Genomic DNA, 14,438 nt, shown 5'->3' on the forward strand with positions numbered 1-14,438 from the left:
GCTATCATTTGGATCAGTGGCCTGTCTTATACCATTGACCAGCTGTGTGACCTGAGGAAAGTTGGTATAGCTTTCTGACAGTCACTGGCTCATTGGACCCCTGGGAGACCAATTACAATATTATTTCCAGCTATTCCATAAAATCACCAAGGTAAAGATCGAATCCCTCCTTTGGTTTCTTAACATGTCATGTTCCTTTTTCTGTTGCTCTTTTGTGATACCAACCTAGGGGACTAATTCATTTTGGTTTGCCCGAGACTTTCCCAAATTTAGCACAGGAAACTCCCATGTCCCAGCGGTCACTGTGTTAACCTATCCTGAATGCTCCTGTGACCTTACATGTCACTTATATAAAGCCACTGGAAGTAGGAGGCTGGAAGACCGCTCACTGTGATTTGTCTTAGATTCTTCATGCTAATAAGATGGCCTACTTTGGATTTCCTAGGCCAGGTGAAAATACATTGTGTCTTGATGCCCTGATACGAAGCAATTCTATAGCTTTTCTTAGGATCCCATCCCATCATTTAGCAATCACTAAACACTGTGTGTCTTCTCAGTCTTCTAAGATCTGTAAGCTTTAGTGTAAGCCTATTGCTTTTCACAGAAGTATAAACACCAAATGTTTCCAGACTTCGGTAATATATGGAGGTGATTGTAGTTACTTAAATACCCAAACCTTGCTAGTTTGTTGCCAACTCCTGTCTTACTCAGTCTCAGCGTACCACCTTCCTTCCTCCATTTCAATAAAATTTCTCCCTAGGGAAGCCTCGCATGTGCACAGAATAAGTCTATCATTATTATCCCTGTTCTGGCTGCCTCTTTTTAAGTTGACTACCCACCATGTTAAGATGTTTGGGGAGCTTGGTCCCCACTGCTACCCAGGCAGAGCCTTCCTTGGGTAAAGCACTCTGCCCTGTCACAGCTGTTTTCTGATGGTGGCCATCTTGAGGTCCCAGGAAGCCACGTCTGCCTGTGGGTTTGGGGCAAAAATGGTGAAGAGCCTCTTTCCTGGCTTGGTATTACATTCTCTCCTCTGCCTGGATACAGCTTCACCTGAAGCAGCTTGGCCACTGGGCCTCACGAGGTTCCTTATTAAAATAGTCCCTTAAGCTTTTACCTGTATTCCCTCTCTGTAAAAAGTCATACTTAGTTCTGCCATCCAATGGGAAGATATCACTGAATTGCAGCTTTTTCTCAGCTGGAGGCACCCCGTTACACATAAAACAAGAAGGGGACAGACCAATTATTTAATCCCCTTTTTAAAACTCGAGAAATGTGTTGATTGATTCTAAGGGAATCACAGATCCCCAAGAAGTCATCCTCAGACTCTAGTTTTAATAATTTTTCTATTAAAAGCTAAAAGTTGTCACGTTGGGTACCGCTTGTCAATAAGACTACCAAAGCAAAAACAATGGAGGACCCTAAAATTCATGTAGAAGTTGAACATCTCAATCTCTGCTGCCCAGTATGGGAACTACCAACTACGTGTGGCTGTTGAGTCTTTAAAATGTGGCAAGGGCAACTAAGAAACTGAATTTTATTGAATTTGAAGTAACTTAAATTTGATTTAAAAACTAAAACTTGATTCGGTTACTGGAAAACCATGAAGTATATCTGGAACAATTTGGTTAGATGAATCCACTTTTAAAATATATATTTTAAAAAATATAAATACAGATCAAATGAATTGAGATTGTTGTATGTGAAAAAGACACATCAGATTTCAAAGAGCATTCACAGAAAGAATTCAAAATACCTCATTAATAATTTTACATATCTATATATACCAATTATGTATTGAATATTTTAGATATATTGGGTTAGATGAAATATATTATTAAAACTAATTTCATCTGTTTCTTTTTACTTTTTAACGTGACTTTTAGAAAATTAAAAATTATATGGGTCTCATTGTATTTCTATTGGGTAGCAGTGCATGAGATGATACACAATATGTTTATATTAATTGTTTAGATTATCTTCAAAATGAAAATGAATTTGAAGTTTCCTTCATTTCTTCAGTTATGTTATTTTTTATATCTCTTATCTTTTCTCCATTTACAGCGTACCACTTAAAATATCATTATTATGTAATTGCATTTATAGGATACTTTTAAGTCATTTTCAAACATATTTAATTATTATTATTATTATTTTAAATAAAGTTTATTGGGGTGACAATTGTTACCAGAGGGTGGGGGGTGGTGGTAGATGAGGGTAAAGTGGATCAAATATGTGGTGATGGAAAGAGAACTGACTCTTGGTGGTAAACACACAATGTGATATATAGATGATGTATTACAGAATTGTGCATCTTAAATCTATGTAACTTTGCTAACATATTTAATTATTTAATCTTTACTTCATTCCTGTGAAGAGTTGTACTTTAAAAAAAAAAAAAAAAACAAACAATGGTTAGAGCTTTTAGTGTTCTCCTGGGTCTGAAATCACTTTAGCATTCCCAAACCCTTTATCTACTGAGTTAAAATATATGCCCATTTTGGATGTGATAAAAATTCAAGGATTAAAAATGGTAACCCTCAATCCATTTTACAATAGCCAAATCTTTAGTCTTTCAGAGGGGCTTCAGTCCAAGTTTATCTGTTTTGTTCCAATAACACACTTCATGTATTCCTTGCTCTAAACTAACGCCCTCACCTCAATCCAAATTTAGTCATTAGTTGTATCAGCATTTGAGGTTCAAAACAAAAATGACATTTTCCATCTCCCATTGTTTGTCCCCTGCAATACATGCTAGCTGCCACCAGGTGGTAGTAGGGAGTGAGGACAGGGATCTGAGCCTTAAAGATGACTTACTTGGACTGAGAGAAAGCAGCGATTGGCTGCTGAGTCTCTTGGTACACAGACAGATTTCAATCCTACAGAATCTTAACTTTAACAATAACTGCATCTAGATTGAACAAAACAGTGAAAACAAAGAACTACCAGATGAAAATGAACAGAAACCCAAACCACACCTAGATAAGCAGGTTTCCTCCTCACCAAATGCACGATTTCTCAGATTTCATTCGTAATAGGGCCGGTAGGCCTTTTCTAGTTTAAGACCACCTACCAGAAACACTGTCAGGACCCTCATGGATTTTCCAGATGTTTCCGAGCCATGAGCTATGTGAATTTTAGGAATTCCAACAACCCACTGGACGCGCGAATCAATAGTCATTGCTTAAACCATGTCTTCTTTAAATGTCTGTATACCTAATTGTTTTTTTCTGTGAAAGCATCCTCTTAACTCCTACTTTTCTCCAGCTTGCACGGTACATAGGTATGTATCATTTTACCTTCTAGGAGCTTGGGAGAAGAGTGTGATGACGGGGACCTTCTGAGTGGAGATGGCTGCTCAAGGACATGTGAGCGGGAGGAAGGCTTCGCCTGCGTAGGTGAGTGTGGGAGCATCAGCATAGGTTTGGGTTCTGTTTTTGGAGGTGTCTCCATGTCTTATTTTTGTGAGCTCTTGGTATCCTGCAACGTATGGTGTAGCAACGATAATGGTAATAACGGTAACGTTTGATGTTCTATTGTGTTCCAGGCCCTAATTGCGTCACATATATTACCTCATTTCATCCCTACTGTGAGTGTGAGGAAACTAAACTGAGGCACTGAGACCTTAGCTATCTGGCTTTGTCTTAAACAGCTAGAAGTGGAGACCTCAGCATTGGAACCGAGGAAGTACATTCTAGAATCTACATGTTAAACCACTAGGTTATGCTGCCTCCTGGATTAATATTACCAAGGATTTCTCTTGGGTCCTCATGTCTAATATCAAAATGTCAGCTACGTAACACAATCATACAGATTCTTACCTACAAATTAGGGTGAAGGATCCTTCCAAGCCAAAAGGAGTGCTGTGTTTAATAGGTAAGATCTTGAAGGATGAAGATCTTGAAGAGGGTCATACATGTCTCAATCTTGGAGAATCACTGGTGAATTAGAACAAGATGGCACTAACTCTAGTCTCTTGCCACTCAGGGAAACTTTCCAGAGCACGTCTCCCAATTCTGACTAAAGCCATCATCAACAGTCTTCTTAGGTGCAGATGATTTTTCCGTTCCCATCTGCATACATTTGCAATGATTTTGAGAAACATAACTGCTCATCAAAGTTATTTTAAAAAGCAATGCATTTAAAATATTTTAATGTCTCTAAGTCTCAAGATAATGTAGGATATGATTATAATTATGCAGAATTTATTAAGGTGTTAAGTACTGTACAGAACACACGAATGCCCTCTGTCTCAGGAGCAGAATCATAAAAATCACAGAATCTTAGTTGTCTTCCATGCAATGAAAAATATTCACTGCCCACCATGTACCATGAGTCTAATAGACACCCAGATCCCTTCCTGCATACAGTCTAGCAGTGACTTCAGTCCAGCTTCCTTCCTTTACAGAAATCCCTCCTACCAGTTCCTGAGAGATGGGCCACTAGCTTCTGCTTGCATGCTTCTAACAGCGAAGAACACAACTTGCAATAGGCCATTCTATTTAAAATGGCTTTATCTGTTGTAAAATTCCTCTCCCTTTTCTGGTTTGGATACTGAGGCTCAGAGAATTTTACTGACTCATCCACGCACATACAATGGGGTATCTGCAGAGCCAGCACTGGAACTCAGCTTCCCTAATGCTTAATCAAGTGCTTTTTCCTTGCTATGAAACTAGAGGATATTTTTTTCCCTGTTTTATTTGACTACCATTCAGATATTTTAAATGCTTCCTCATTATTCTCCTTTCCAATCCAAACATCCCCTCATGTGATTAGGTTTCCAGACCCTTTCCTATTTACCCTGACCTGGCATGCTTCACGTGGTCAGTGTCCAGAAAGGAATTCAATACTCCAGATGTGGTCTGGGTGTGCAGAATACACAGAACTGATTACCTCCCCTCTCGTGTACACAAGTACTTGTTATACCACCTCTGTTTCCATCATTTCTTTTTGTAGCACATAGTGGGCTCAAATTGAAAACGCGCACGCATGCACACACATACACATTCTCCAAGCACTGCCTTTTCCAGTGCAGCACAAATCTCATTTAACTTAAGAGAAGATGTCACTTGGTTTCTATCACATCTAATCCCATTAAGTTTGGTTCATATTTCCTGGAGTCTCTAACTCCAGTAAAACTATACCTACATTTTACAGGGTAGAGTTAAAACTGATATATTCCACAGTTAGACATCTGTTTCAGTGAGTAATACATTTATGGTATGCTAAGCGTATAGTTCTCCATTATTTCTCCAAAGATTAGGTTTGAAGGAATCATTGTGAAATGTGTTTTAAAAGTGTCTGTTATTTTTAGATGGATTTGAAAAAGGAGAGGCAAAATTTTAAGCACATAGTTAAAAAAAAAAAAAACAGAGGGAAGAAGCAAGAAGAATGAGTCAGTGATAATAAAGATGAAAACAAAAATATATGTTATAAATAACATATACATTATAAAATGTATACATATATTCGGATATACATATTTATGTACATAAATACACATATACATATATATCTCTATGAGAGAGAGAGGAAAAGTCATTCAAATACGCACATACTGGCTTTGGGGCAATGATTTCGGTAGGGCATGGGTTTGATGAAATGCAGGAATTTAAAGCCCCAAGTAGGCTTAGAAACAAGTCCTCAGAACGGTGGCACATTCTTGGCAAGTAGAGATTGATTTACCATCGTAGGATTTGAGACTTGAATAAATTATTGAGGAAAATAATTAATAAACACATGTTGATGAGCTGCTGAAAAATTCCTGGAACGTCCCTGTGGTAGTGCTGCGAAGAATTAAAACTAGAAAGGTTGGTATAGTAGCAATACATTTTAGTAATGATGTTATTGAATGTGAACCTATGTGTTGATTTATTTTGAATCTTGATCTTATTTCCGTGTCCAATTATTTTGAGTAGAAATGGGACATTAGAATCGTGCTGCTAATATTACCACGTTTTGGTAGAAAGTGCAACTTAGCAAATGGCTTTATAACTGCATCTGAGCTTTGTACACTTGAAGCCAGTTTACCTATCGATAGCGAAGAACTATTCACTTAGTAAGAGTTATGCTGTGAGCAAGTATGGAACTTGTCCAGAGGGTACAAGCTTGATTTATGACCCCGCTAGCTTTCTGTAACTATTCTTTTCTCACCTGTTTGCCCTTGAAGACAGTCCTGTCGCAGCGGGAAGCAGCGTGGGGCGCAGAACCCCTGATCCTGCCTTGTGTGAGCTCGGCTTAGACCCAAGCTCTATGGCTTCTGAGTCAAGTGACCTTGGACAAGTCACTTAAAATTACCGAGACTCAAATTTCCTCTTTCTGGAACCAACAGAGCATGCATACCTCACATGGTGGCTGTAAGACTAAAAGAAACAATGTGTGCATCAATGCTTATAAACCCGGCGCCCACACGGTCCAGTTGTAAAGCAGTTGCAGTTAGCTGAAGAAACACAAGTCAGCCGCAAAAAAGCAACTAAAAACCAATCCCTCAAATGATGTAATGTTTCAAAAACTGGGAGGGGGATCCCAGCACCGAACACGTCAGACCATTTATTTAAACTCCCTTTCTTCTTCCATCTACTTCGCTTATGTCCCAGCTTCCCCAAAGTATCTTGCTCAACTATTCCTCATATTTTCTTTCTACAGCCAGCCCACAGCCGCTTCTTACTTCCCTGTTCCTTCTGCTCCTTTCTATACTTTTTTATGCAGGTGGATTCTCCCACTTTCCCAATGAAAAAGAATTCTTCATCTTTAGGGGTGTGTGTGTGTGTGTGTGTGTGTGTGTTGTCTGCACGTTTGTGGTGGGCATTAGATTGTCTGTCAATTATGAGATTCTCTTTAGTGGGCTGGAGAAACGTGTAATTATTTTATATGACATATATAAAATATGCTATGTCTTGGCAGGGGAGCCAAGCCTGTGCTATGTCTATGAGGGAGACGGGCTGTGTGAGTCTTTTGAGAAGGAGACCAGCCTTAAAGACTGTGGACTCTACACGCCCGACGGATTCCTGGATCAGTGGGCGACCCACGCTTACTCCTCTCATGAAGACAAGAACAAGTGTCCCGTTTCCTTGGTAACAGGAGAACCTCATTCCATGGTAAGTTAAGGCCGAAGAATAGAGTCACCTCTGAGCAAAATTGTGAAGTGCCCCTCCCACCAGATGCTTAATGGGAGCTTACGTTTTTTTCGTGATTTTGACATCAACTTGAGTCCTTACTGAACACAGAATAAGATAATGTTAAGTGACAAGCTTCTAGACTAGCGAGTTAAGTCGCGTCCCCCACCCTCACCCCCCGTACCCTCGCCGGTTTTCATCTAGGAACCTTTGGCTATGCAATAGCTGACTTCAAGGTGTACGAAAGCATCTGAAAATTAACCTTAAAAGTACGCATATCAGAAATTACACTCAGACTTTGTATTTGAGAGCATTTACTTTCAAAGAAGGAAAAGAAGCAGTAAAGAGTCAGAATGCCTGGATTGTACTACTGGATCCACCCGTGTTACTGTTATTATTACCGAGTGAGGTTTGACAAGTCACTGAATCTCTCTGGGCCCCAATTTTCCCATATGCAAAATGGGTATAGTAATATTTTTTTTTTGCGTTTAACTCAATGGTTTACTACACATAGCAAGTGAAATTTAATATATAAAAGACCAAAGTATAATTTGATTGAAAGAATTCTAATTATTGAAGAAATTCTAGAGTCAGGACTAAAAACAAATCCTTACGTACACAATTTTCCCAGAATATCCATCTAAATAATAGAAGATCCCTGAGGACTGGCTTCTGTGAATTACAGTTGAATACCGAAAAGCAGATTAAGATCTTTGGCTGTTGGGTACTATTCCAGCTGTGTCCAATGCTAGACAAACTCTTCCATCCATCATAACAATAGGCAATACAGTCCTTTCAACAGAAGTGAGGCATAGCTCTCTAGGTATGTTCCTTAAGCCAAGATGAAATCACTGGGTTTTAGGCTTGAGGAAACATCCCCAGGAGATGGAGGGACCAGCCAAGGTTGGTGCTCCAGTTCCAGGAACTCGTCAGGGACCCAGGTGTCTTCTAGATTCCAGTTTTTTTCATCCTTACAACTTTCTTCCTCCTGCTCATAAGATGACTGCTGCTCATCTAGACACAAAGTCAACATTTCAAGCAGGGAGGTAAGGAGGGAAGGTCAAAGGCAAACAGATGCAGGCTAGCGGAGGCTTTGTCTTTTTATTGGGAAAATGGCAGCTTTTCCGGAAGTTCAGCACTATGTTCTTCCACCAACATTTTATTGGTCAGATCCAGGCCACGTCATCACCCTTAGTTGTAGGGGACCCTGAGAATATGAGCATTTATAACTGGATATACTGTCCCCTTGAACAAAATTGGAGTTTGTTAATAAGAAAGGTGAAATGGATGTGGGTAGGCAACTAGCCATGTCTGCCACACTCCCTCAGCCTAATTCTGGCATTTTTCTCAAGAGTTCTGGTGCCCAGCGGCAGGAAGCCAGGAAAGTTGAGAGATGCTGAGTTAGTGACAGCTCTCTAAAGTGGTTCTTAGTCTAGCCTGTCTGTCTTCCCTAAGCGGAGTGGGAGGAATTTCCTGGAGTTACGCTTCCCTGGCTTCTTGACCCGTCTGAATGTTCACTGCTTCCCCGACTCAGCAGCCTCTCTCCTGGGGCCGGTGGGTCCTGCGAGGTAAGGATCTGACCATCGTCCTGGATAGACCTCTATGACTAATGCCGTGAGCAGTTGTCTGAAATGTGCCAGGACTCTTCTCTGGGCAAGATGCCCCAGTCGACGGTGGACTGCGGGTTGTCATGTGTGTTTTTCTACCCAGGCAAGTTATATCTGGAGGCTACCAGAGAGCATTGAGACCTTCCACACTGAGAGAAGTTTTCTGCCAACAATGTAATCGTTAGGCACTCGGAGAGGAAATCTTTGGTTTTGAACCAGAGAGCTTCATTGTCTTTATTGATCTCTCACCTTCCACATGTAACTTTTGGTTGAAATTGCGTTTCAGAGTTGCACACCATACCATCCAGACTTACCAGAGCACCGCCACCTTACTGGCTGGTTTCCCTGTGTCACCAGTGGAAATAGATCTCGGGATGAAGGGCGTGAGCAGCAAGAAGGTAGCCTGGAGAGAGAGCATGAGGTCTGGCTCAAAGTAAGTGGCCCAAGTGATTTTTCAGAAAGGCTGCCTATACCTGGTGCGAGTGTCTATGTACGTTATATGTACATGTGTGTACACATGTGTGTATGCATGTGTGTTTACACATGATGCATCGAAATGGCTTGTCAGGAAATTTCCTTTTGTTATCTCAAAGTTTTTACATTTTGAATTTATCTTTACCTGTTCTTGAAGTTTGTATTTCTTTGTAAAGTAATCGGTTTATCAAAGTGTAACATCCACACAGGAGAGTGCCCGAACCAGAAATGCTCAGATGGCTGAATTTTTATAAAGAGAACATTCTGTCTACCCACTACACAGATCAAGAAACAGAAAATTAACATCACCCCAAAAGGCTCTGTTATTGTACCACAGAGGTATTTACTATTTGATGTGGTGGTACCATACATTAGTTTTGTCTGGTTTTGAAGTCTGTGTAAAAAACTTTACAGTATGTAGTACTCTGTGTTGGATACTTTCTTATACAACATTCGCACAGCTTTGCTCAGCTGTAGTGCTTGCTTTCATAGCCACAGAGCTTTCCGGTGCATGAATACACCACAGTTTGTTTATCCATATTGATGCACATGGAGATTATTTCCAATTTTTCTCTCACGATAATTACACATAGTTCTGATGCCAACATGTCTGTACATTTGATGGATGTAAAGAAACAGTTGGGTATACTTGGAACTGCTAGATCACAGGTAGGGTAGGCAGGTGATCGGCTTCCATGGATCATCCCAAATAATTTTCCTCAGTAGTTGTACTAATTTATATTCCCACCGGAGGCTTAAGAGTATTCCAGTTGCTTCACATTTTCACCACCACTTGCTATTTTGCATCTTAATTTTCACCATTTTGTTGGGTATAGAAAGATATCCCCCTGTGGTTTCCATTTGCATTTACATGATGACTTATGAAATTGGGAGATTTGTATATGTCTTGGTATTAATATATCTTTTTTTTCCCCCGGAAGGACATATTCAAGTCTTTTGCCCAATTTTCTATTGGGTTTTCTGTAACTTTCTTCTTACTTTGTATGATTTCTTCATAATTTTCTGAATGCAAATCCTTTTTCGCTTACATGTTATGTAATATTTTCCAACACTCTATGGATTGCTGTCTCTTGCTCTTAATGGTACATTCAGATGAACCGAAATTCTAAATTCTACTAAAGTTCAATTTATCCTTCTTTTCCTTTATGGGTAGAACTTTTCATATACTCTATTAAGAAATCTTTACCTACTACAATGTATGCTTCCCTGTTATCTTCAAGAAATTTTATTGTTTTACCTTTCATGTGTAGGTCTACAGTCCATCTGGAATTTTTGTGTATTGTGTGAGATAGGGATAAAGAATTTTTACCCTGTGTATATGCATTAGATCTAGAACCACTGTCACTCAAACTAAATCCTCCCCCCTCCCCCTACTGTGCTACATAATCATCTGGAAATGTATATGTGTAGGTTTGTTTATTGATTCTGTATTTTGTTCTACTGGTCTGTATATTCTTGCGTCAATGTTATACTCTTACTGTGCATTTTGTTTTTGATGAGTTTTAAAATTTGATACTGTTTAAGTCTTAAAACTTTCTTTCTTCCCCAGAATGCATTGGCTATTCTTGGTCCTTGAAATTGCCATATAAATTTTACAATCAGCTTCAGTTTCCACACGTGGAAAAAAAAATCTGATGCAATTTTGATTGAGATTTCATTGAATGTATGAGTCAATTTGGAGAGAGATTTCTCTTCAACATACTAGTCTTTCTAAAATATTCTTTCAGTTACTTAAATCTCATTTAATGTCTCTTAACATTTTATAGTTTTCTGACAAAAGGGAGTTGAATTTTATCAAATGCATTTCTGCATCTAAGATGTTCATTATTTTCCAGTTTGTTCTGTCAGTGTCCTGACTTACTTTGATAAATTTTAAAATGTTTACATACCTGAAAAAATAATAACAACTTGAAGGTGATGTATAATTTTTTGTCAACAATTTTGGAATCTTTTTGAGAATACTTTAAGTGTTTTTTTCATCTGTGTTCATTAGAGCTTGGCTTCTAATTTTCTTATATTTTTACTGTCTTGTCAGATTTTATGATGAAGGCTAGATTTGACTCCTAAAATAAGTTTCTTTTTACTCCAGTTCCCTGGAGAAAATATTTTCTGTAAGGTTGGTATTAATTTTGTAAGGATTCATCCATGAAGCTATTTGAGCCTGGAGTTTTCTTTGAGGAAAAAATTTAAATTATGTATTAAAATTTTAAAACATATATGGAAAAATTTGGGTTTTCTATTTTTTCTTAGGTCAATTTTGGTAAGTTGAGTTTTTCAAGTAATTTCTCCATTTTTTAATAAATTTTGAATTTATTGGCATTAAATCTCTTTATATTTCTTATTTTCTTTGTAATGGTTCCACAGTTTCTAGGAACTTTTTTTACTCATGCTGTTGTTAATTTTGGCTTCTCTTTTTATTTATTTTTTGCTCATTCTTGCTAAAGTTTTTTTGAGTGTATTAATCTTTTATTAATCTTTTATAGAACCATTAACTAAATATATATACATGCATATATATCTGTATATATGCACATGTATGTGTGTATATATCTATATCTATATATATCTGTATATATATATAAAAGGAATATATATGTATAAACATGAAGGGAAGAAATAATAAAAATAAGAATATACATATGTGCTCATTTTTTCCTTCCTTTATGTTTGCACTTAATTTGCTCTTCTTTTTCTAGTAACTTGGAAAATTTTTAGCTTTTCTTCTAAAAGAGGCCACAGTTGCCTTCTAAGAGTGGCTTTAGCAATACCCTACAAATTTCACGTCTTATTTCTGTTTTCATTTAGTTCAAACATATTTGTTAATTGTTAGTTGATTTCTGTTTTTGATTCCTGAGTTATGTATAACTGTCCTTGTTTAACTTCCAAACATTTGTGGATTTTTCTGGATACTTTTTTTTTTTTTTTTGGTGGTGGTGGGGTGGTGGTGTTCATAGCTAGAGTCTTCTGTGGCCAGTGAGTATATTCTGCCTGGTTTCCATCCTTTGTAATTTGTCAAGACTTGAATTACGGACCAGCATATGGTTAATATTGGTAAATATGACATGTTCTTTGGAAAGAATACATAGTCTGAAACTGTTGGATACAGCATTCTATATAGTATTTAAGATAGCTCAAATTCATCCATCATGTTGTCGAAGTTTCCTGTATAGCAAGTATATATTGTACATATACATATTTTGCCCGATATTTTGTGTACTATTTTCCATCAGCATCTTCCACCATAATCTTAGATTTTCTGTTTCTCCTTTATTTTAGTCAGTTTTTGATTTATGCATGTTGAAGCTATAGTATTATGTGTGCAGACATTTCTCACTTTGTAGAGTAGTGGGGAACCCCCAAATGATCATGCAGGCTAAAACTATGCAAAACGAAGTTAATAATTAGTGGGAAAAATTACCGTTGTTGCATAACTTCTTAAAGCTTTTGTCAAAATATTAAAATTTCTCACTTTTACGCAATACATGCGAAAGGAAATTGTAAAAAGTATTAAAACTGATACTTATTTAGTTCACTAGAACGTAAAACATTAGAAACAGAGAATTCAAGTATTTTGTTTTGTTGTTAAAAAAAAAAGTTACCAAGAGTAGTTTGAACAGTGCTTGCTTTTTTTTTTTTTCTCCATCATATGACTTACATTACAAAACAGTTTTTCTGTGCCTTCATGAACTGTCATGTTTCCATTTGGATCAGCTTCCTACATTTTATCTTTTGCACTTCCAATGTTATAAAATATTTCTGAGAGTTCTTCTGATGTGATTTGTTTTCTTGGAATTGCTTCCTCTGGGATACCTCCATCCTTTTTGTCACCATCACTTTTCCCATTTACCATAATAATTTCACTTTCACTGAGTTCCTCTGGCTGTCTGACAAATATCTCTCAAATGGCCCCGGCCTCAGTATTCCCACAGTCAGCTATTTCTTCTGTAACTCAGTTTATATTTAATTCAAATTTCACCTCCACCATTATCACTTTTCTTTTCTTTGCTGCACTTTCATCCTCGTTGGCAAGTTCTCTTTTGATGAACCACTTTTGTAAAATGTCAAGTGGGTTTACCACCGGGAGATAAGGAAGTGATGCAACTACACAATTTTTGTCTCTGCATGAGCTGAATAAGAGACACAATGACCAACCAATGACAGACTTTGAAAAAAGTGATGTAATTGGTCACTGATTGTGATTCACATTTGTTATTCACATAGTGATTTGTGGATTAAAGGACTATTAATTAAGTTTATATTTTCTACAATTATAATAACTATATTGTGCTGACATTTGGATAATTTCAGAATAGCTAAATCTTCCTGGTGGATCATCTCTTTTAACATTAAGAAATGTCTCCCTTAATCTCTATGAATACTTCTTGCTTAATTGTACACTTTGTCTGATATTAGTATAGTTATACCTGTATGTTTATGTTTGCATATTGTGTCTTCCATCCTGTTACTTTTTTTCTTCCATCCTGTTACTTTTAATCTTTCTGTGTAATTATATTTAACGTGGTTTGTTTGACTTCACATAATTGTTTTTCATATATATATATATATATATATATATATATATATATATATATATACTTGTATACAACCTAAAATTCTTTGATTTCCAATTGGAGTACTTAGTCCAGTTACACTTAATGTAATTAATGATGTTTATTTATAAGTCTACAACATATTTTTGTTATTTACTTGTTTCATATGTTCTTAAGTTTTTTTTCTATTTCTTGCCCTGTTTTAGATTAAACAGTTTTATTGTTAGGTTTCTTATTCTATTAGTTATTTATACTTTTATTTTATTCTCTGAGTGGTTATCCTAGAGTTTATAGCGTGCATCCTTAACTGATTAGAGACTGCTGTGAGTTAGTACTCTCACAATTTCATAATCAATAAATACTTTAAAATGCTTTAACTCCATTTACTGCTTCTTGGCTTTTTAAAGTTAGTATAATTTTAAATTACCTAATACTTACCAATTCCAGCAATGTAGAAATCCTTCCTACATTTCCATGTTCCCCTTATTTTTTAGTTAGCTTGAAGAAATTCATTTATTTCTTGTAATGTGACTGTTGGCAATGAATTCTTTAAGGTTTTGTGTGGCAGAAAATACCTTTATTTGACATGCATTTTCAAAGGGTATCTTTGCTTGGTAAGAATTCTAGGTGGCCTGTAATTTTCTTTCATCCATGTTACTCCATTGTCTTCA

The 14,438-nt window shown here is 37.1% G+C and overlaps 1 protein-coding gene across 1 annotated transcript in view; it reads left to right on the forward strand.

The window, feature by feature from the left end:
• The window catches only part of PAPPA2 (pappalysin 2), a 220,107-nt gene that overhangs the window by 103,701 nt on the left and 101,968 nt on the right, over positions 1 to 14,438 (forward strand). Inside the window, 3 exon segments of the mRNA XM_033092004.1 lie at positions 3,307 to 3,398; positions 6,904 to 7,097; positions 9,009 to 9,155. Of these exon segments, the coding sequence (XP_032947895.1) occupies positions 3,307 to 3,398; positions 6,904 to 7,097; positions 9,009 to 9,155 (433 nt within the window).

This window comes from Rhinolophus ferrumequinum, chromosome 22, assembly GCF_004115265.2.
Source record: "Rhinolophus ferrumequinum isolate MPI-CBG mRhiFer1 chromosome 22, mRhiFer1_v1.p, whole genome shotgun sequence".
Taxonomy (NCBI): domain Eukaryota; kingdom Metazoa; phylum Chordata; class Mammalia; order Chiroptera; family Rhinolophidae; genus Rhinolophus; species Rhinolophus ferrumequinum.